Genomic DNA, 24,925 nt, shown 5'->3' with positions numbered 1-24,925 from the left:
TTAGTAAGCGCAGTTTGGAAACTTGATTCCAGCGTGTGACCCACAATCTTTGAGCAGATACATAGCAGGGTAGCTAGTCTAGCTTTAAGCTGAACAGAGAGACAACGGTGCCACGCATCAATTCCATGCTGAGCGGTGATGAACTAACAAAGGCCCGACTCTGCAGTTCCTCTTATCTCTACGATGCTTTTTTGCACATTCCAACTTCACTCTAACCACACTCATAGTTTTGTTTTTGGCTTCAGCGGGAGACAGTTTTCATGAAAGAGTTCTAAAAACCACATATGTAACAACTAGCCGGTGAACATAGCGGAGTATGTAGTGGTTAAGGAAACATATACAGTACTGTGCAAAAGTATTAGGCCACCTTATTATTTTAGCAAGGTTATAATTGTCTTCCATATTTATTTATTTATCAGTAGTCTCTTCACTAAAATACAACCAGAACATACAGGAAATATGTACACAGTATTAAAAATGCAAATATTTCAGAATAAAACAACTTGAAATGGCTAAAGTTGCATGTATTTAGTGTGACCTCTCTTTCCTCTTAGCATGTCTTCAACTCTCCTGGGCAGACAGTATGAGATTTACTATACTAATCTTCTGGTGTATTTACACCAGGTCGCATTCAAGACATGTCCAAAGCTCAATAGATTGTTTGAGCTACATTTTCTTTTGGTTGTACAAGTCTATGTTTCACACTAAATATTGAATGTAGTGTGAAGAAGCCATTTTGTCCTGACTTTTTAGATGTTTTAATGTATTGTGCATGTTTTCTGTATTCTTTTTTATCTTAAAAAAAGACTGAGAAATAAACAACTCATTACTCAGTACAATTTTACTTAAACAACAAATCTGTGGTGGCCTAAGACTTTTGCACAGTACTGTATATTTAGTGGAAAACATTGCATCACATTTGCCACGTGGTCAGAAATGCCACCCCAAATTTATGCAAATATTACTCTGTAAGAGTAAGTATTGTCTCCCCTTATCAATTTCAAATGGATTAATATGTCAGTGTTGTGTCGACCGCTTGTTTTTGCTGCCAAGTGGCTACAAAAAGAATAATTGTAGGTTTAAAACATGTCCTCATCCCAAGTGGTCACATATTACTGCTTTTTCAGTGAACCTCCACATCTACGTATGATGCTCTAAGTATGCTCATGTGTCTGCTGTTGACAAAGCGGGATGCCACAACCAACACTGCGATGTTAACAAAGGCAGATGGTTATATTTAGGCAACAAAAGCACACGCTAACCAATGCCGGGACTCCAACAAAACCACATGACAAGAATTAGGATACAAAAGGCACAGATCGAAAGATTTAGGAAAAAACATTATGGTTTGGCTCCTGGATGAAAGTCTGTGGTTAGTTAGACCCATCTATCACCTCTTCAGCCTGCCCCACAGCAACCATCATGGTTACATCATTACAGGCAGCATTTCAACCTGATGCTGTCTAGCAGCGTATCATAGAGCCAGGACAGGTTCAGTCCAGCTGCGTTGTCAACTGACGCTGACCGTCTGCATATCACACAGCGATGTTTCATACTGCTGCAAAAGGTGGCTTTTGGCGACGATGTCTTATGCGAAATCACTGACAAGGTGGCGGTATTTGACAAATTCGGAATGAGAAGGGCCTGAGCTTTAAGTGCTTGTAAACACTCACCGACAGCCACTGTTTGCCAAAGGAACAGAAAATGCATCAACATGCTGGGGACAGAAGCCATTTTAAAAATGAAAAGGCTTTGGATTTATCTTGACAGAAATCTGTCTGTTAAGAGAAGGGCAATCTGGTGAGCTCCCACTGTTGAGCCAGACAATACATTTTCAAAAGCTTAACTTGGAAGCAGAGTATGAGAAAGAGGCAGAAAGAAAAACAAAGAAATGGAGATAAAAACAGTTACAACGAGAGACAGAACTAATAACCCTGGTAAAATGGATTCCTAACTGACACGGCTGAGAGGAGTCGTAATATAGAGACACTCAGCCTGGCAGCCTAGAAGCACCCTCACTGAAACTCGTTCAACTCCAGCCAAGGGGATGGAAAAGAGAAAAAGGGGTGAAAAACCTTGTGAACTAGGAGTCTGCAGTGACAGAGAAAAGGCTATTTGCATTAAATACCTTTGGCTGTTTGTATCGGTGAGACCCGCAGCCTTTGCTATCGGCCGTGTGCTCTGGGACAAAGCTTCAGAATGATTGAGTGGGGCTGAGTTCGAGTGAAGCACCTCTCTGCCAACAAGGTCATAGCCGCTGACGGTGGGGGAAGTTATCATTTGTCAGTCAAAAATCCCCAAGAGACCACAGAGGCCAATTCAGGGACCAGAGGGTAGTGGGACACACATGAGGTCACTCACACAGACTCACATGCACACAATCCCATCATACCTGTTATGGCAAGTAATTTATCACAGAGGTTTTTTAATTTTTTTTTTTTTAATCTCTGAGCGATAAGCTGTACATGTGGATAAATAGTGAAAAAAGCACAAAGAGGGGAAATGATTAAAAAAAAAAGCTATTAACTGTGTATAAGTGGAAGTCAGGGACACATACCCTCTGCTCCTGTGTGGCTACAAAAGTCTGGAAACCGGGGGCAACGCCGAAGCCCAGCTCGTGGACGAATGGCGGCTCCGCCTGACTGTGGATCTGCACCCGCACACCTGCCTCGAAGGCTGTATCCTCTGGAAAGAAAAACAGATAAGAAGATCCAGTGAGATGATTAATTCAGTCAATAAAGAAAAAGAAACGTAAAGAAAAACTGAAATGTCTTTGGCTTTTTGACTGGTTCAGATAAACTGCTCAGGGAGAAGATGAAAAAAGAGCTCTTTACACTCTACAGATGCTTCTGCAGAGAGTCAAAAACTGAATTTCCTGTTTGAAACATTTGGCTCTTTTGTCTCAGAGATTTCTCTCAGAGATTCTTTATTTAAAAGCAAACTCTCAGAGACGTGCCATCCCATTTGTCTTGACATCAAACACAGGTGAGAAGAAGAGAGGCTGGGTGCTGACGCCATAGATGAAAGGGCCTTTATTTCGCCGTACAGAGCACTGGTATGCACAAACACTCCCACAGTCATGGGCAAGGACGAAGAGAGCCATAACATTTATGGGAAAAGAGAGAGTGGTCTTTGTAGAAATCGATAATGTTCTTTCTCCACGTCCTCACTTTCAGCAGAGAGCTCCAAGACACTCAATCAAGGCTTTCCCCTGCCAGACGATCAGCCGGACACCTCGAGGTGCTCTGCAACCAATGGACAGCAGAGTCTTTCAGCATGGCCAGCCTCACAAATCCACAGGCGACACACACACAAACACACAGCAGTATTACCCCACTACGATTCTCCCATCAATCAAACATGCGCGGTGCCCGATATGGCGACAGCTTGGATGCATTCACATTAAAGAATAGAAAAAAAGGCTCAAACACGTCGGTTTGTTGTGCTGTGTGTGTTTTAAAAACCACAATTCTCAAAGAGTACAATAAGTGTGTGTTTGTGTGGATGTGTGTGTGTGTGTGTGTGTTAGTGAGTAAAAGAGTATAAAAGAAACATGGGCTGTTTGAGAGTGATAATCAGAGTCTGTTTGTGTGTGTCAGAAACAGACAGAAAATTATATGTGCACACCAATGACAAACTGCAGAGCCTGTATGTGTGTGTGTGTGTGTGTGTGTGTGTGTAGTTAAATCACTGTCCGCTCTGTCCTGTAAAATATAGTATCATGTCCTGTGTAATGAAGGTCTTGTACTTATAAGTGACAGACAACTTTTATGCCCTTTCTGTCTCATCCCACACTGTCCAACTCTGTGACTTGTCCTTTATAATGTGCTCGCTGTACCATTAATAAGCTATTAGCTCTATGTGTGTTTAGCACAAACAGAGTTTAATTGCATTGGTGTAATTTACAGTCCATAAAGGGAAAGGAAACTGCAGCACACCAATTTTCTAATGCAGTACACTGTATATGGGCAAAAGTATGTGGACTTGTGAACATTTCCCCATATCTGATTGCTGAACATATAACGATACCACAGAACGTCATCCACTCTTTTCTTTTATTGCTTTCAACCAGATTTTTGGAACTTGGCTGCAGGGATTATTTATACAGACCGTGATTCAGCCAAAAGAGCATTGTGGACCATTTCCAGCAGATCTGGCAACTGATCGATTAATTTCTTATGGAGAACAGGAGAAGCAGTGCATGGTGGGAGTGTTGTTGCGAGTCTGAAGGAGAGGTTGTAGTACATTTGCCTGTCTTTATTTGCTTTTAGTAGACTCAGTTCAAATTTATCCAAATAAGTCCTTCCAGTGCAATGTGCCTTGGCTCATGAAACTTAGACCAAACTTTCAAACTAAGTAATTTGGTTTTTAAAAATAAAGCAAAATTCAGTGACATTTCATTGTATTGCTCAAATTGTATTTTAGTGTTTACGAGCGTGTTGTTTCCTGTTTGAGGTGGCGATCAGAGAACCATGGGGGAACCCACTAGCAGCATGTTCATTCAATCACGTGTATTCCACGATAGGGTGCGTCACCAATGGGAAGCCCATCAAGCTTCCAGCTGAGTGGAGAGGCCTGTCTTCTACCCTCTTTGCCAGATCTGGTGGAAATGAAGCATTAGAGCGGTTGGCCACTGCTGTTGAGATGAAAGTTAATGGCTTGCAGTTGCTGTTTCGGTTCATCCCATGGGTGTCCACATACTTTTGGCCACAGTGTTATCTTGTTCTTGGGGCCAAATCAGGCTTGAACTCAGTGAAAGTTTTTAAGCTGAATTCAGGTCATAAAGCAGCATAAACCGGCCACTTTGGTCCTTCTTTAGCAAAGCAGATTAAACCAGATCAAGCAATCAAAAACCAAGATACACAGAAAAGCGCCCTCCCAAAACTGTTGCCACTAATCTGTAAACACACCTCAGTTTGGAATATCTTTGTATAAAACATACAGTTTTCCTTCATTACAACTACAGGACTCAACAGAACCAGCGAAAAACTGCCCTCGACTAAAAGTGCATGAAAGCAAGTGGACAAAGGTGTAATTTAAAGGTAAAGGTGTCATTTGTCATTTTATTTCATATTCAACCTTTATTTAATCAGGCAAGTCATTAAAACAAGTTTTTATTTATTTATTTGATGGCTTAATCTCTTCATTGGATCATAAATTGTCATATATTTAAATTTTTAGTGTTAATGTGGCATGTAAAAGGGAAACACAAGATATTAAAGTATATGTCTTTATAATAGTTGTTGAACTAATGCTCCATTAGCAGCCATAGCATTTTACATAATTAGCCACTGTTGTCTAAAGACAATCAAAAACGCATAAAAGAGCCATACTGTTGCACTGGGTGACATATTCCTTCATTATAACCAACACTAAACTGTGTAAATAAGAAACTGCATCCCTGAGCAGCACAGCGACGTCTGCACAACAGGAATATGTAGGCACTAACTACATTAGCTGTTCATTGTGATGAAGGAGTATGTCGCCCACTGTGGCTCTTTGGTGTGTTTTTATTGGTATTTGTACAATAATGGAGTTCTATAGCAAAACGGTACGAGCTATCAGGCTGTGATGGCATATGTGATAATCTTTATTGGTTTTGTCAGGGTTTTGTTTGTGTACGGGCCGGAATTCAATCATTTGTCATTTTCTGTAGGTACAGTCTTGCTAAAGATAGCTTTGATGCTCATGGTAAACAATTAGCAGCACTAATATCGTGATTGTTTGAATTGGCACTTCCCTGTTGGAAAATATCTATCAAAGTCTCTTTGTTAAGCTGTTGTGTTTTCAGCATTTGTCAACCAGAGTTCTTGCTGTGACACAAACATCCACGTTTCTATTTAGTGGATAGATATATATATACAGTACATGGTGTCAGACCTTTGCATTGAAAAAGTGGGTGAAATTAGAAATGAGGACTGACTGAACAGGAACATCTCCTAAGTCAATAATGGCTGAGTTTGAAAAGCTTTCTGCTTTCATCAAAACAGGTGACATTTAAGATGCACAGAGAGCCACAATGACAGTGTGAAAATACACCTTTAAATAATCTTAAAATGGATTTTTGAAAATGTCATGGACATTATTTACACTCGGAACAACAGAACATAACACTGTAAAAAGAAAAGACATCAAAGACCAAACACAAAAGCACAGGTCAATTCTTTTTCCTTTTTTTTGCTCCTTTTTTTGCTCCTCCTTTTAGCTATTATGAAACTCAACCTTTCTTTGTGTTTCAGTTTTTCAATTTTATGATGAGACAATGTTGTATTAACGTGTGGTTAGGTTTTATGTACAAAACCCACTATTGTAAGGGTTAGGAAAAGATCATGCTTGGGCTAAAAAATACACATTTTTTCCCCATTAGTGATCAATTTTAAGGTAAAAAAAAAACCTACATATTAAACATTCCTGAGGGCAAAAGGCAAAGTCTTCAAATGTCTTGTTTTGACATTAAATATAAAACCCAAAGATACTGAGTGTATTACCTTGTCAGAAAAACTAATTGTTTTAGCTGTAATTCCCATCCAAATTGACTGCATTACACAGACTCGCTATAGTCAGATCAGATTACCAGATAGATGCTTATGTAAACGTGTGGAGTGTACGGAGCACTCGACGATGACACAAACATATACAATAACACTGAATACACTGATCATCCTATAGATGAATCTTGGATGGCTTTAAAAACACAGTGATCTAATCCTGAAAATGTAAATTTGATTTTTTATATTTTCACAATGTATTGGTCTGTGTGAAGAAACAATGAGTAAGTTTGTATGTGTGTGCGTGGGCGTGTGTTTGTGTTCGAGAGGGAGACATAGAGAGTGAGAGTTAGAGATCAGAGCAAATAGGACTTGCTGTGTTTGTTTGTGCTCCAGTCAGTTCAGCTCTCCATATCAGAAGATGATCAAGAGGATCATGGATAACAACGTTTGTTATTTCTGACCACGGGCTTCAGCTGAATCAAAGATAGCCTCATAGATTTGTCGTTACTATGTATTTCATCATCACTATCACACTCATTTGACTTTATGTGACTTAACAAAGTAAGAGAGGCGGACTGAATTATGATGCTATCGCCTGCTGCTACAATCATAACTTAGATCTTGCCGCTTTGTTTGACAGTAAATAAATTCAGGTGGTGTTCTGGTTTCACCTCCGTTCTCCTTCAGCATTTCAAGTGTTTTGCTGTGGGAAAACATGAGAGGGAAAGGGGAGGCTCCGCTGGGGGAAATGAGAAAATTGCTCTGTGAAATACACTAGTGTTCATTTACATATGTTAAAAATAAAATAAATTATATGGCTATTCATCTTGGTTGTTGCAGGGTGTGAGTTAATGTACAGGCTTATGAATGAAGGCCCCTCTGGGCTTTCTCTCTCCACCTGCCTGTCATACAACATTTAACTGCAGGCATGTTTGTCAGTAACACTTTTCATCTTCTCCATCTCACATTTCTCTCAATCTGTGTCATATTCAGGTCAAGGCATGTCAGGCTTGGTCTATAGTCTGTGTTTAATGTGGGGGTGTGCAGACCACATGAATATGGCCAGCTGAAGCACAATTTAATGTCAAAGTGAACAAATAAGTGTCCATGTTTACATAACCACTAATAATTTATTTTATATTCCATTAAATGTTTTAGCCAGGCTAGCAGTGTGGCTAAAGGATGGCAATGTTGATCAGTCCACCACAGGGGCATGAATGTACTCAGTGCACTGGGGCTTGTGGTTTGCGGGTGGGGGGGCCCAATGTGCCCTTGAAAATCCATCCCTGTCATGGTTTCCATTGTTGTATTGTTTGTTTGTTGTTGTTTTGATTTTTTGCAGCGCTGCTGCTACGTACATGCGCACTGTGCATAGGGCACCACGGTGCCGAGGGGGTGCTGAGGGGGCACCAACTGAGCCGATCATCATAATAATTACGGGCCTAAATGATGAATTATTTAAGTTAAGCTAAAGCACATAGGCAATAAGATAAGTCTATACTATATGTATTTGCTCAAAATAATAATTTGTCGTGTCATTGCGTGCACCTGGATGAGATAGATGTATCAGGACTCAGGAGAAGAGGCGACCCCTCCTCCCCGCCTGGTCTTGCAGCAGCGTGCATTTGCTTTGAAATTTGATCCCCCGCCCTCCAGTAACAAGTGAGGAAAAAAATGAGCCCCAAAAGGCAACAGGAGTCGGGGGCAGAGAACAGAAAAAAAATATAAATTGCAAGAGGAGGCTCGTGCATCACTTGCAAGTAAGTGTTAATAAGCAGCTAGCCACCTATGTTAGGACAAATGGTGAAAATAGCCAAACTACAAGCTGAAATGAGTCCACCAGTAGCAACATTGAAAGATGTTGTCTTTTTTCCTTTTAGGTAATTGCACATTGTAAGGTTATAGCTCTGGTTTTCCTATTTGTGTTGTGAATAAAAATATCTTCAATTTAAAGAAGATTACAAAACAAGAAGTTGTAGTATGTAGCATGTGTCACTCTTAGAAAAGAGTGACACATGCTACATACTACAACTTCTTGTTTTGTAATCTTCTTTAAATTGAAGATATTTTTTATTCACAACACAAATAGGAAAACCAGAGCTATAACCTTACAATGTGCAATTACCTAAAAGGAAATTTTTGCCACATACAGATATGCAATGATAACTAGGTAATATACAGTACGTGTTAATGTTGTCCAATGTACATTTTCTATTTGATCATGTGATGAGGTTCATTAATAGCTGGTTTGAAGCTTTTTAGCATATCACATCTCTATGCCAGTGCATGAGTTCCCAGTTGTCTGGAAAATATGTGTTCAAAACTTCCATATTTTTCTGAGCACTTTAAAGATTCCTCATCAATATTGATATTTTCCTGTTCAATCATTCCCTCAATACTCTGCTTCTCCACACTGTTAATTTATACATTGTCCTACTTTTAAACTTAGTAGTCCAGATATTGTTTTCAATCTTAGATCAGTCATATTTTTATGTGAAAATATAAACCAATCTCAGTTCACTTGACAAATTATGGCTGCAAGAGAAATTGTCACATTGTGCCAAACTCAGATGTTGTATTTGCCCTGTTTGCACAAAACATTATTATTCTAATGTTGCTGCTGGGGTGCAAATTTACTTTGTGCAGCACAGAGGCAAATCTCAATTTAAAACAAGACTGAAAATGAAAGAAAATTATCTCTAAACTGTTGAAAATAGGCATTGCAGAAACAGCTTGTGCCACTCGTGATACTGCAGTACACCAACAGCAGCATTAATGAAAGATTTTAGGATGCACAATGAAACAGTAACCTCTTCATGCTATTTGTCTTATGTACTTCAAGAACACACACACACACACACACACACACACACACACACACACACACACACACACACACACACACACACACACACACACACACACACAAGAGATTGACATGAACACACACTGACCAAATCCAAAGTGAAAAAGAAAGAAGGATTAAGGACTTTCCACTTTAACTTTGCACTGGTTTAACCTGTTGCTGAACAAACATCCCTCTGCTCCCTTCAGGCGCTCCTCAGAGTGCTTTTTCACCATCGCTTTGATTTAATAACAGCAGATACAAAGAGTGCAGAGGCACTGCAAGATGTTAGCACTGCACTCAAATGCTTATTGGGCTTTACTTGCCTGTTTTCCATCCCTAATGGCAGCTGAAATGATGGAAGGCACATTGACGGAAAACAGAAAACAGGAGACATAAAGCTCCAACATATACAAAGCAAAGTGAGCAAAAGGCAGATGTTGAAAAAACTTGATGAAACATCCCTCTCTCTAATTTCTCCTCTAAAGGAGGAGATAAAAGAGAGTTCAATAAATCAATATATCTTTGCATATCTCCCTCACACTGCATCAGCCCATCAATGTAGCTGTTAAAAATAGACATAGTGGGTGAGCGCAGTGTCCCTGTTGCTTTGGATGTCGGAAATGTCAGTTTTTCTGCACATGAGCTCTGATGTAACTAAAACAAAACTCTGTGATGTGTATGACCTGATTAAAAAAGTTGTTAGTCTTTAATATAAGATGGAAGTTGAATGCCATCACACTTTCACAGGCGGTGATGTGCTTGAAGAGCTTTTCTCTGCAGTGCAAACATTTCTGTTGCTGAAGGGAAACATGTGGTGGGTGCTGAGTGTGTACACAGACGACTTTGATCAAGACTGCTTGACGAATCTGATATGGAAGAGGCCGGCCCGCTGCAACTTCAGATGACTTCTCAAAAAAAAGGTCAATGTAGCAGGAGTTGAACTAATTAATTCCCCCCCCCCCCCCAACAAAAAAGTTAAAGATTTGAAAGTCTGTCAGCTTAACAGATGCCAAAAACATATATTTTTTCCCTAATAAAGCGGGAGGTACTTCTAATTAATTTCAAGTTACTTTTCTGAGCATTCCTGAAATTAGCACAGAGATGCCACAAACATCTGTGGAACCGAAAGCTTTTCCTTCATCTCATCTTACATCTTTAGAATAAAACAGCCTGAGGGCCAACAATAACCTGATTTAGATTGGTCTGGTGCCTTTTATATTATGACTTAAGGTCTACTTGAGATGGTATGGATGGAAATAGCAGAGAGACACATCCATTTATTATTTCCATCCCTGCGCAGTTTGGTCCGCAACACAGCGAGGAGAAAGCTGGGTATCCAGGCAACAGGCCATCTGTTTTCTCACACCACTCAAACTTATATTCGTCTTATTCATTTTTCACACCATGAAATGTGTTGTTTTTTTTTAATGTTTGTCCATTATGTTGAAGTGAGGAGGAGTATCATGGCTGCCCCACAGCTCCCTGGATGGAGCAATGTGCTAATAGAACCCAAGAGACCGACTGCTGGCCTCTCAATGATGTACTAAGAAAAGCCACAGGAGGGGAGAGGGTGTGGAGATTGGATGGAGAAAAAAAAGGTAATTGGTTGGAGGAGATGGGGGAAGAGTCCCTGTGCTGTGTGTGCCGATCATGTCTGCACAGCGCAGGGAACTGGTTCAGCTGAAGAGACACTGCGCTCCCTGCTGAGGCTGACTCAGCTCATCTGGGCTAATTAAACCACACAGGGATAAACAAGGGCACTGGAAACTGCAGCCTGCTGGGAGACGAAGCTCCACATGCTGTCAGGGTGGTGGCTGGAGTACAGTCTGTTCCAACAGAAATAAAACCAAGACGAGTTCGGGACAGGGGTGCTGAGGGACCTGCTGTCCATAGAAGAACATGAGAGGGACTGATAGGACGTTGACTTTTTGATGATGGATCTCCTTAAAGCTGAGCCTAGAGTAAATAATATCCATCTGCTGGGCTGCTCGTGGCTTGGCTCGCTGCTCTGGGAACTCCCCCGTCTGCCCTTCCACTGGATCAGACGTGAGCCGGCCATTCAATGAGCTTCGCTGTGGAATCACTCAGGCAGCAAGCCTCCCTAAAACACTCAATCTAAAGCACTAACAAGATATCTAATACGCACATCAGTGTGGAGGATAACTTAAAGCTGCACTACTTTGCAATAAAGATTATCAAAGTGGCTCCAGTGTTCCACTTGAAAGGGGTTTAAATATGCTTTATATATTATTTTTTTATGTCTGCATTTTTCTTAAGAAAAATATCACAGCCAGTCAAAAAGGGAGGTGCAGTGACTGTCAGTTAACTGCATATAGAGTCTTACAGTAGGGATGAAAACTCATTCAGTTCATGGATAGGGCTGACTTTATATTTTTGGGGACCCTAAGGAGTGTAGGTTTGGGGGCTCCCTATTGTAATGTGTTGCCACTTCACATGACAATCTTAATATTAGTTTATACATACATAATGTACAAATAAGCATATAAACACCAAAGTGGGACCTATTAGCAGCAACACTATCTTTAGACTACAGTAAATACAGTGTTTGTCTGTAAACCCCTAACTATATGAATGGTCCTTCTCAGGGCTTTCTGCTTGATCTGGTTCAAGTTTGAAGCATATTTTAGTCTTATGTTCTTATTGGAAAGAGTTAAATGTCACCTATCATCATGTGCAAGATGACTACATGTACAGAGGATTTGACATGACCAAAAAAGATGCAATGCACAAAGCAGAACATGTATTTATCACAAATAACTAATAATATTGTGAAAAAATCTGGTGCTTTCATCAAATGGGAAATACACAATGAAAAACATAAATAGAAAAATACAATAAGTACTTAGTTTGGACCACTAGTTTAGTCTTTTTTTTTTTGTACATGTGCACTTTACCATACATTTCCACTCCTGTGTAGTAATGCTGGCATCACCACATCAAACTAAAGTAGAAACTATTAAGGAATCTCATTAAGTTATCCCCTGCCTTATAAACCAGTGCCCAACCAATGTTGTTTTAAGATAGAAGGCTTTAAAGGGTATTTTTACACACATCACGTAGGTGTAAGGCTATCCAAAAACAGCGTACATAAGGAAAATAGCTAACACCTGCACGCTTACTCCATGCCACTCAAGTTTATACTGTTTCAATTCTTGTTGGTTCTTTGCCATGTCAAAATCGACCTGACATTTATACCTGACAAAGATCCAAGTGGAATCAAAAATGTTGTCTTGAATAAACTTGTGTGCAGGCATTACCTTTTTTCCTTAAGATAGAGGTCTGACAAAGACTCTTTTGAACTTAAGCAGCTGAAAATATTTTGCACAATGTTCGAGAGTTTAAAATTTGGCCGCATGAAATATTCAATTTTATTTCAGAGAACTGTATTTTGGTTAGGGTGAAAAGCCTCGGAAAAGACATTTTACAAGAAGTACCCACTGTTTAACTCCTGAAACCTGGCAACTCTAGTGCTTCAATATTAAGTGTGCAAAGTCATAGAGTGGGCCTTAGTGGATGCTTTGGTGGGCTGATTATGGCCTGCGGATTATATGTTTGACACCCCTGCCTTAGAGTAAATACAGCAGCAGAATAAGCTTGAAGACATCTGTTACTAGAAGTCTTTGATTTGGACTACAAAGGTGCCACTGCTCTGCAAATAAGCCTTTTAGTGATTGTGTGGGCAAACCATGACTATCACTCTTGAAAACTAGAGTACTGTGAAATAAAAGTCTTAAACCATAGCAATAACAACACAATTTCCTCTGATTTACATGTATAATATTCAAGATATTTGTGGCTGTTTGAGGGCCATTAGATAAAAAAGCTGATAAAGATCATCTCACACATCTAAATTTAGTTCTGGAGTGTTATTTGATTTCTGAGTTTATTATGAGTTTGCAGATATGAAAGTGTCCCTGAAGTAATTTCATCGAGAGGACACTTAATCATTTCTGTGTTAATTACAGCTAAATTAAATAATGTGCATGGGGAAAAAAAAAGACTTGCGGCCCAAAGGCTCTGTGTGGGACACAACTGGGAAAGTTTTAAATACTTTATTCACTTAAAGACATCTGTTTTTTTCCCTTTAGTTTGGATATATTTCCATTGCACAGCAATACACTAAAGATAGGAGATAGACAGAAAGACGGCAGAAAAATGATAATTTTAGTAAATAAGGTGTTGCAGTGTGTGAAATATGTCTTTTATTTGACCTTACATAATAGGCGGGAGTGTTTGTGAACACTGTGTCTGTGAATGACAAAACTGGGCTCAGTGGAGAACAAACATGATGCTAGCCCGGAGGTAAACAGCTGTTAAACACAAGAAGGACTGACTCATATGGTATTGTCTCTGAAGTGCGGGCTCTGTATAGGTCCACTTAATGCACTGGATGCAATCTAGCAACACTGAGTGCAGAAGTGAAAGTCACTCAATGTAACAGCAAATCACAAGTGAAGGGATTACACTAAGAATACAAGCAGAAAAAAAGAAAACGCAGGCATTAGCTAAAAGCTTTTATTCTGTTTGCTGCCTCCCTGGACTGTTTCCGGTCTGGTATGGACATAGAGAAAGCTTTCGCAATAGCTATTTATGAAAGGTAATTAGGTTGAGTTGGTCACCTGGCAACAGTGATCTCATCGACTTAGAACACGAGTTGCAAGTTGCAAGTATGAAATCATAAGAAATGGAAAACAAGAGCAAAGAAGAGGAGGAGACATTTTTTTTTGACTAGTTCAGTCTTGATTTTAGTAAAACAGTTTAAAAGAAGGTGGTGTAAAATTTCATGTTTTAACTCTGATCTGTTCAAAGTAACCATGGCAGGTGAGCTAGGGGGTCCCAACCTACCTGTGTCCCCCCACACCGGCAGGTACTCGTCCTGCTGGATGTCCAACATGATCTCCAGGCCATTTCCCGTCCCTCCCTTCATGGTGGTACGGAGTGTCTTCCCCTCCTCTGCACCATTGAACATGTAGCACTTCCCGTACCTGGTGAACACCTGAGAGGAGACAGAGAGAGAGGACTGATCAGTGATGACTCATAAACTCTCATTCATAAACACACACTGCAAAAATAGCAGTGCAGTAAACAAACTTACTAATTGAACCTTGATGAAGCCAGTTTACTACCAGATACTTTCTAAGCCAAGCGCATCATTTTAGAATCAAATGTAATTGCATGATCAGCCACAGTATGTTCTCCTGCATTATCAGTTTTAAAGACGCGTCCAAACAAAATATCACTCCAACACCGAAAAACATTATCCATCTGCCGTTCCTTCAGCTGTATTTTTCTCTGTTAACTTGGCAGTTTTTACTCCATTTGCACTTCTTTCATTTAAGAGCCTGGTATTGTGATTCCAAGTCTCGGCTAAGCATACCATATAGTACTTATATAGAAAAATATATCGAAATTGCTGCTGTATTTCAACATGTTCTAAAGTAGAATTACTGCTTGCTGTTGTATGCCTCTGTGATCCACTCAAGTTGCACTTAAAAATTACATCCGTGCCTGGTACAAAATACAGCCCGGATAGTGTCATAGTGGACACCCAAGTTTAGTGTCACCAGTTCATTATCTGACCAAATGTCTCCCCTTCTGTTCCTGAGTTAGCACTTTAAATAATAACAATATTGTAGAATATTACAATGTCACAATGAAGTTGACCTTTGGCATATAAAATGTCATCACTTTATCATTTTATCCTATTAGACATCTGTTTGAAGTGTTTGTGAGGTCATAGTGACCTCGACCTTTACTACCAAATTCTAATCGGTTCATTCATGAGTCCAAGTGGATGTTTAGGCATGGAATTCCAAAATGGATTCCAAAATTTAAGGAATCTCCCTTAAGGCCTTATTGAGATATCACATTCACAACAAAGAGATGGACGCATGGTCACACTGACCTTGACCTTTGACCATCAAAGTCTAAACAGTTTTTTGTCAAGTCTGAGTGCGTATTTGTGTCAAATTTGAAGATATTCCCTCAAGGAGTTCTTGAGATATCACATTCACAAGAATGAGACAGACCGTCGGTCAGTTGCATTTAAAGGATGAAATTCTTTTACATGTAATCACAGTGGCAGAGATGTTGGTATTTTAATACTTTAAGCACTTTAATTTCAGAATAATAGTCCACACAAACACACACACACACACACACACACACACACACGCACGCACACACACACGCACATGCACGGCCCTGACAGCTACAGGTAGTATTGTAAAGTCTCTCTGTGAAGGCCATAAATGCAGGCTTCTGAGATACACTTTCTTTTACTCTCACAATATCCACCTTTTTCTCTGCAGGAGCCTTCAGCCTTTGAATTGTACACAGCTCTTATGAGGTAAAGCCAAGCAACTTAAGAGCCCACGGAAACAAGCAGCAAGTCAAAAAAATAGATGCTATTTCACATGTAATCGCTTAAAAGCAGAAAGCACCCTAAAATTACCAGTGTGTGTGTGTGTGTTTGCATGTGTGGTAACAACCGAATGAAGCACTCCTTTTAGAGGTGCTTTTCCACTAATGTCTCTCTATACCACCAGCCTCTCACCAAGAGCCACCAAATGGCTTTGAGGCATTTGGTGCTGCCTATCTCAAGCTGTCCAACTTAAAGCTGCATACGAGCTCTTCCTCCTCAACAGACAGATAAATAGAGCTCATTCTGCGGCATTGCAAGCTTCACCATTTCTGTCTATCTTGTGCCCCCTGTCCTCCACATCACAGAAGAAGAATATCCAACATCGCTTCAATGTTAGTAAAAAGTCAGCCAGCTCTGCCTACCCAATTTGCATATCAAGATCAGACCACAAGAGGACAGATTCAAGAAAACACTTATTACTGTCAGCTGTCATGCAAAAGTATGTGTTCATGTGTCATTATCCACATAACATCTCTATGCAGTCAGTTTTTTTCCTCCATTGCGGCCAGCGGATAAGTATCCATGACAATGGACCCCTGGGCACAGATGTACAACAGGCCCACAAAATCTGCTACATTATGACATTTTTCCTGTTTTTTTTTTGCTTTTGCTTTTTTTTTAAAGTCATTCTGCTCGCTTCATAATTGTTCTGCATCTTTAAGTAGTTATTTTGTCTTTCATTGTGGTCGTTTTGTATGTATTTGTAGTCATTTTGTGTCTACTGTAGTTGTTTTCTATCTCTGTTTTGTGTCTCTCCTTGGTTGTTTAGTGTCTCTTGTTCTTTTGTATCTCTTTCAAGTCATGTTGCATCTCTTTGTAGTCTTTTGTGTCTCTATGGCTGTTTTGTGTTTCTTGTGGTTAATTTTGTATCTCTTTATGGTCATTTTGTGTCTCTTCATGGTTGTTTTGTGGCTCTTTGTGGCTGTTTTGTATCTCTTGTGGTTCTTTTGTATCTCTGTAGTCACTTTGTGTCTCTCTTGGTTGTTTTGTGTCTCTTTGTGGTTGTTGTTGGGTGTCTTCATAGTATTTTCATGTCTCTTTATAGTCATGTTGGGAATTTAATTGTTTTGCATCTCTTTGTAGTTGTTTTGCCTCTCTTGGTATTTGTCTTGTATCTCTTTGTGGTCATAATGTGTCTCTTTGTAGTCATTTTACATCTCTTGTTGTTTTGTATCTCTTTCTAATTGCTCTGCATGTCTTTGTAGTTGTTCAGTGTTTCTTTGTTTTTTTCCCTCTTTTTGCAGTTTCCTGGTCTTTTTGTATCTCTTTGTGGTCATTTGGAGTCTCTTCCTGGATGGTTTATTCTCTGTATACACAGAATACTGTACTGTATACCGGACCCAGGAGGCCTGTTTGGTAATCCATCCGTCATGTCAACCAAGGTCTGTTATTCAATTTCAATGTATAGTGCTACGTCCAGCTATGTCATCATATTACCAACACCTACTGTATCACACATGCTCATGTACAACATTCCTGAGTTGACCATCTATGAGAAAGCTCAGTGTTTCTCATCACTTACTTTCATCCTCCATGATATAAACACAGCAGTGGACTTGAACCCAACAACTACACAAAAGGCAGGATGTAAAACAGAGAGACAAGCTGATTATGATAACTATAATTATGCGTTAATAAAGATCAAGAGGTACTCCAGTGGACAATAAAATGGGATTTGTTCCTCTTACTAAATAAACCTAATCTTATATTTTGACTACACCGGTAGGTCCATCAAGGCTTCTGTTAGTGGCAATTATTATTTGTCTCTTCCTTTGCTGTACTTAATGTTTTCCCTTGACTGCTTAAAAATCTGAGCCAAGAAAGAAACACTTTTTCTTCAATTTTCAGGGACTGGAAAAAACCTAATATTTACCACGGATGTTTCATATTGCTGAAAAAGACAATAAAATGGAAGGCAAAGTGCACCGGCAATAGTTGTTTTTTCCAGCGCAGGAGTGTTTTAAGATGGATTTTTCATTTCATGCCCCTCCTCCTTTATTGACACGGGCCCTCTCATGGATGGTTTACCGACATGATTGATAGACTTACTAATGCCATGGTGCCACAAAGGCGGCGCAGATCGGAAGAATATGAAGTACCACATTACAGGTTCATTCACCTCCACAAAACAGAGGTGCTCCCCGACAGATATGTATCTGCACAAAATAAATGACACACTAGGAGCTTCTGGAACGCAGTGAAGAGGACAGCAGATAAATATTCATGACACCATCACTCCTCGTTTGCAGGTACAAGATGTGGCTGTTTTTTTTTTGTTTGTTTGTTTTTTAATATTCACATATTTTTCAGTGTAGAGAAGGGAGACACCACAGAGGTCCAACACCCAACACTCATTTCTCATGTCTGCTGAGGCCTGGAAATGCAACTTTACTGCACAGAACACTGTTTCATGGGCAGAAACAGTGATAATATGCACCACATTACCTAGACTTTTCCTGAATGATAGCATTTTCTTATGATGCTTCAGGTGAACTTCACTGGACTGAATATTCCTCCTTTTTTTTCTTTTCTAAGCCACTGACTCCCAAATGTCCACTGTCAACATCTCTCACCCGAGGCTTATATAGGAAAGAATTGCTTTCATGGGGGCGCTGCCCACCCCTATTTCACTCCTTTTGTCAAGACTGATGATGTTTGACAGATAGGACCAGGGCCGGATCAACATCCTATTAGACCTCAACCAGACTCAAAGGCTCCTCCTCAGTCACTGGATGATAAAGACACTAACAACACCTTGACAGTATGGTCCTGTTATTTTGCAAATCGTCACCTACTGACCCTGCCTTGGCCCCCCTTTTTTCTCACTTCCCTCCTGATCTGCCGCCTCAGGTAGAGCTGTCAGATGAGAGAAGGTAATGAGTTCTCAAACTTCTCTTCAGAGTAGCTCAGGAAACACTGTTCTGCTTGAAACATTTGTAACAGTAAAGAGACTTATCAATTCTAATTTAACAAGTAAATTGCACTGGTGAAAAGGCAGATAGATAATATTGACTGTCACAGGCTGTGTGAGGAAGTTTGTCCCAGTTGTCATCTCTGTCAATATTAGAGAGTTGCCTGTTATAAACAAGGGCATGATAACCAGGGCTCTGGTGGCTCTTGATCAATGCCACTGAGCCAATACAGATTTTCATTTGGTATCCACATAACCAGCTCCAATATTAAGTGTAATCTTCTCTTTGGTTAAAGTTGCACTAATCAATATTCTAATGTAAACAACTGCTCAAATGAGTAAGTAATAATAAGTAAGTATGTAATAAGTAACTGCAAAACTCTTCCTTGTAGAGTCAAACACAAAAAGAATAGTAGCCCAACTTCTCCAAACTGTGTAACATGTTAGCATCTTTGTTTTGATTTTACGGCACAGTTACTTAACTGTTTTAGTTTAAGTTTAGCGCTCTCCTCAACCTGGTTTCCAGCAGCAAAAAAAAAAAAAAAAAAAAAAAAATCACTGCGCGTTTCCTGTCCAGAAGAACAAAAGAACAAAAATAACGACAAGCTGGTAAACAAAGCAGAGCATTTAGCTGCTAAAGAATCTCATAGTCCCTTCTGGAGCTGGTGGAGACCAAAAGTGGGCTATAGGAGAATGAATATTGAACCTATTAATAAAACCCCATATGCTGATGCTGCACTGTGTTTGCTGGATGTGCAAATAGGCAAGTGCTTGCTTCAACATATCCTCAAACATTCATATGATAACTTACAAAAATTAACATACAAGGATTAGTAGGATATTTAATGAATTAGCACCCCACAAATGACGTTTAAATACTAAGGATAAAGTTACATACTTAACGTAAGGAGACATAGGTTAGGTTTAAGAAAAGAAACATGGTGACAACATACCTTAAAATAACTCAAAGTTCATTTGGTTTTACACAGTTACCAAAACCAGACTCCTGACGGAAAGTGGTGATTGACTCATACACCAACCCCAACCCTCCTCCTTACACAGACTTCCAGTTTTTATACTTCTTCCTTCTTTCCTGCAGTCAGCACAGTCAAGTGACCACAGTCTTCCCGATTGCGTGGGTTATATATGTTATAAATGAATTCTGGTGCATTACTTTTTGGTACATATATACTCATGCACTGTTTGTATGCATGTGTGCAGTGCATGAGTACAGCCTGCTTGCTTATACATTAGTACAAATTTTTAATCGACAGTTTATAGCTGTTGTTTTGCTGCCACCAAATTTCAAAAAGAGGGAGAAAAGAAATGAATGTTTTGACTTTCCATGCCTTGTGTCAAAACAAACAAAAAAACCTTTAAATTCAAGTTCGGACTGTGCTGTTCCTGTCTTGTCTTGTTATATTATGAATATTTTTAATTGAGTCAGGTTTCTGTATAAAATGTCAGAGAAGTCAAACTCAGTTGCTGCCAATATCACATTCGTTTCCTCCTATCCGAGCCAGAGGTGAGAGCTGAGCTGCAAGCGAGGGCACGTGCAGCTCTGCTGCCAATTAAAATGGCTTTTGACCACCATAACAGGTCTCATTAGTATTCACAGCTGCAAGTATGAATGTCTGGAAGCGCGGAGCTACAAACATGCCATGACCTCGCCTGTTTTCTGTGTAGTGCCTCCCACAGAGTAGAAGTCAAAACTGACATGGCCATTAGCGCATATTCCTGTCATGATGAAAGGTCAGTTGTTAGCGCCAACCACCCACAGATGCTGCTGGGAAAAGTCTGCCTTCAGGGTTTTCTACCAGGAAGCTTTTCTCCTTGGTTAGCTTTAGGGGAAAAAGGCCATGGTTGAGGTTAAAATTAAAAGAATTCTGCCAGATAAGACTTCTGGCAGAAAGCCCTGAAGGACAGCTCCCATGTGCCCTACACATCAGATTCTTAAACATGCTCCTTGGTAATGCAAAGAACTGGAGATATACGTATGTGTGCTGTACTCATGAAATCCAAGAGTTTTAAATCACTATATTCCTATTAGTCTTGGGCAAGCTACTTTCAACATGTAATATATTACATAACACTAGTTACCAATGTGTTACAGATGACACTACCTTTTCTATTCACCAAAATAAGAAGACAAATGAGGCATTATAAAATGGATTAGGGTAATGTTGTTTGACAGAACGTACTCAAAGCACAGAACCTTGAGTTCATTGTAGTTCATTACAAACTTGAGGGTGGGTGATGTTGTAAAGCCTAATGAGGGCTGCCCTATCCTGTCCATGGACACATTTTCCCTCCTTTTTTATAACTAATAAAAAAGCTCTAATATTTTAATTATTTTGTTGCAAGATTTAATTGCTATTGGTTGAACACAATGTTAGTCTGGGAACACAACGTGAGATGTTGATCCAGCAACATGTCCAACATGGCTAAATCACATTGTGCATTATTTGTCTGTTTATTTGTTAAGCTGAAGGAATGGGAGAATAAATATTTTGCATAGTCTGACTCTGGTGTAGTGGACAGAAAATTCATTAACACTTAACTTAGGGCAGTGTTGCCAACTCTTTTCCAATGAAAGTAGCTAGCGCTAGCTAGAGAAGTTACTTAAGGTGCCAAGACAACGTCATATGCTCATTTGCATGTTAATGATATCATCACCCATTAATGGAGACATTACATTAAAGGCCAAACTAGATTCAACAGAAAAATCCTCATGAAAACATTTAAATGGCATGAGATTTATGACGGTTATAGCCTCCCACTGTGCATCACTTTCTTGCACTTCAAATGCAAAGAGCGAGAGCTTCACCGTAACCAGAAGACCTCACTAAAATTGAACTCCTACCGTGAGTGGCATCTCCCCTCCTCCTGTCTGTCAGACACCTATTGCTGCACAGCCCAAGAGAAAAGAGGACAGGCTTGGGACTGATGGTGAAACAGCCATGGGCTGCGAGTTCTCTGAGCAGCATGCATGGTAGTGAATTACAATATATTCCTCCCCTTTTAGCTGATGGTCTGACACAGTCGCTTAATTTGTCACAAGTAGCTTTGCAGAAATAAAGACGCCAAGAGGGTACGAAAAGTCCCTAAATTGGATTTCGTCTGGTAACGGATTACTTGACGTAAATGTAATCATAAAACTGAAATCCTATTACTAACATATTATGTTACTTAATAATTGACATGTTACTTTTGCGATGCGTCACCCAGAAAGCTGACCTTGACTGAAGTAGTTACTTAGCTCTCCATGTTGGACTCTCACAGACCCTTTCAGACCCTTTCCTTTCTGAATTCATCTTGCTTTCTTGCATACAATCCTATTTCTTATCGCTGCTTTGCAAATGGCTTGCTGACGTGATGCCAGAAACACTGGCAGCTTATTGCTCCAGAGAGGGGATGCTATCTTTTCTTTATTTCGTGCTCCCATTCCCACTGGCCCCGTCTTTATCTCCTTCTGTCCATGTAGCGTCCAAGCCATCAAAATACCCTGAAGTGCAGCACAATATTAAGAAATTCTACTTTGAATGTTACTGACACAGCAAAGCCTCATCTACCACAAGGAAGAACTCTGCCATATCTGGCCTCTGTTCAAACATCTTTTTCATTATTTGAGTTGATTTGGTGATGCAGGCCATTTTCTGTTCAAAATCGATAAACGGATAGACCAGATGATGAGTGCTTTGCATTTGCGATATTACGCCCTGTTTGAGATTGAACATAGCCTCCTATGGAGCTCGTTTATTAGGTGCTGCATGCTGACTTTGCTATTACTTTCTGTCAGTTGTGTTCATGCACTATTATAAAACACAGACAGTGCTTTACACCGAACTCCAGGAAGACGCACTGATATCCATGTCCATTTTTAGCTTGATAGCACCCCTCTTGTATTTTTCCACTACAGAATAAGCAGGTAATAAGACACTTCTTCATCCCATTTTCTTTGCTGGCAGGCAGCACATAAAGTGAAAAGCACTGAGGAGTAAATCCAAATGTTAAACATAACAGTCAGCCAACCAGTTTTATCAGTTCGCATGAAGTGCCTCCAAGTTTCAAGGTTATGCCACGTTCACATGAGCTGTCTGTTGTGATCTGCTGTTATTGTTTGACAAATCAATATCCATTAGTGGAGAATTTAGCAGGTATTTTATGATTTAAAAAAAAAGCAGACAGAGAGTTTGAGCTTTAGGGAAAAGAAAGAGAGAGGCCTTTTTTATCCTTAAGGCTTACCGATAGAAGAAGAGAGGAGTAAAGTTTATGAAAAAGGTCTTTGAGTTGCAAGGTGTGCACTTTCTCCGCTGCCGAGAAGTGGTTGTACTGCTGTGGGGATAAATAATGCAGAGGGCTGCTGCGTTAGCGACAGCGTTGGCACTGAGTAAAGGGAAGGAGGAGTTAAAGCACAAACACACACACATGCAACCGCCTCACTCATCATTAGCTTTATACAACTCCACTACCTGCATGCTAAGCTTGCTCCCTATACACCCTAAACACCCTCACATCCCAAGCATATTTCATGTCACATTAAACAAATTCTGCCATTTATGTGACGTGTTGGGAGTTTTATGGAACGTATTCATCATTGCACCCCAACGTACCTTCACTATGCCAGTCAATAATATTTTATTTCACAGGACAGCACATAAGTGAGGCAGGGCTGCGATAGGACACAAAGGATTGCAGTCACTGCTGCCAGCGGGATATTTATGCTCTTGGAGAGGAGGGAAAAGGGAGGGTGAAAGACGAGCATAAAAACTAGAGTGAGTGAGAGAGATAAAAATGAGAGGAGGGGAACAGAGAAACTAATCGAAAATCAAAAGACAAACGCTCCTCTTGAGTCAAAGTGAATAAAACACTGGTGACTGAACTCTGACCAGAGTTATTATCTTGACTGTGACTGCGTGTTCAAGAATTATTTGGCTTACCAGAGTTTACATCGAGCGTTGTCACAGACACAAAGAGGCTTTTGCTTGAGGAACTGCTCGATTACCATGCTGGGTTGTCATTCAGTTCAGATATGCCTTTCACTCTGACTTCCAGTCTGATTCACCTGCATCTTCAAACTCATCACATAAACATCTAGAAAGGCTCTCAGTGAAAACATGTCTAACAACACCTCTACAAGTGATACACCAGTCCAACTTTTTCTGGTTCAAGAGCTCTGTTTTTCTGAAAATTAAAAATCGTATAAACAGTATACAGGTCATTGGGATCATCATGAACACAATGTCAGGTATTGCTGTGGCCAACTAGTTGGAAGACTGTTATGACTTTATGAATGTAGCGGATGGCAGAAACATCAAATTATTAGTAACATTTTAGAAGTATTTCACTGCAGGAAAGATGGCCTTTTCATGAAAAATAGGCTGTATAAATGCATTAAATAGACACAAATACTTTGGAAAAGGAATGGAAAACCTAAAACTATAAGAATGTGCTGCACTGCACCAGACCAATAAACGCTCCTGCTGATAGGTAACGTTATGCAAACTCATCCATTTTGACACAAGAAACAACATGGCAGCCGGCTGGTAACAAAGAATCTTGTATTACAGTTAAGCAATAAGATAAAATATGTTTCTGAAAAGAATTTAGGTAATAAATATGCAATACACTAACAGAACCTTGGTTTAATCAGCACTGCTTAGTTGAACTTTTTTATCTGAGTTTGGTTTAAGCTTGAGAGAGAGAATGAGAGACGGGAGAGGCAGGTCTCTCTCTCAGTCCGCTTCTGTTCTCTGTGTTCAGGGTGGCTGGCATACAAAAATGTGGACATATAATCTGTTCGAGCAATAGCCCAAGAGCCAGCAAAAATCCACCAGATGACACACTTGAGCAGGCAGATCTGGCTGTGGTAAGATGGAGGGAAGTTTATTTCACATACTAACTACTACTACAAAGCTGACCGAAAATCAGCATAGAATCCCTTTAACAAAGAAATTGTATTTGATATGGACTGAACATCATGGCTGATACCCAATCTACGTTGATAGCATCAGTATCTGCGCCAATACTGATCTGAGGCATTGGATCGATGCTTTCCTAATAATGAGCAACTGATAAAACCTGTAATATGTTTTCAGCTCCTTCCTTCAAAAGTTGCAATACTGTGAAAATACTTCTTTACCGGTAAAAGTCGCGAGGTGAAAATATTACTTAAGTCAAAGTAAGTATCAACAGCTAAATCTACTAAAAGTATCAAGTGTAATGGGGTT

At 39.9% G+C, this 24,925-nt stretch overlaps 1 protein-coding gene across 1 annotated transcript in view; it reads right to left on the bottom strand.

The window, feature by feature from the left end:
* Positions 1-24,925, bottom strand: part of asic2 (acid-sensing (proton-gated) ion channel 2) — a 426,354-nt gene that overhangs the window by 17,480 nt on the left and 383,949 nt on the right. Inside the window, exons 2-3 of the mRNA XM_042504354.1 lie at positions 14,206-14,356; positions 2,558-2,685 (exon numbers count right to left, since the gene is read on the bottom strand). Coding sequence (XP_042360288.1) covers positions 2,558-2,685; positions 14,206-14,356 — 279 coding nt within the window. The remainder of the gene's footprint in view (positions 1-2,557; positions 2,686-14,205; positions 14,357-24,925) is intronic.

Source organism: Plectropomus leopardus, chromosome 17 (assembly GCF_008729295.1).
Source record: "Plectropomus leopardus isolate mb chromosome 17, YSFRI_Pleo_2.0, whole genome shotgun sequence".
In the NCBI taxonomy this organism is placed as follows: domain Eukaryota; kingdom Metazoa; phylum Chordata; class Actinopteri; order Perciformes; family Serranidae; genus Plectropomus; species Plectropomus leopardus.
This window is presented reverse-complemented; position numbering and strand designations above follow the sequence as displayed.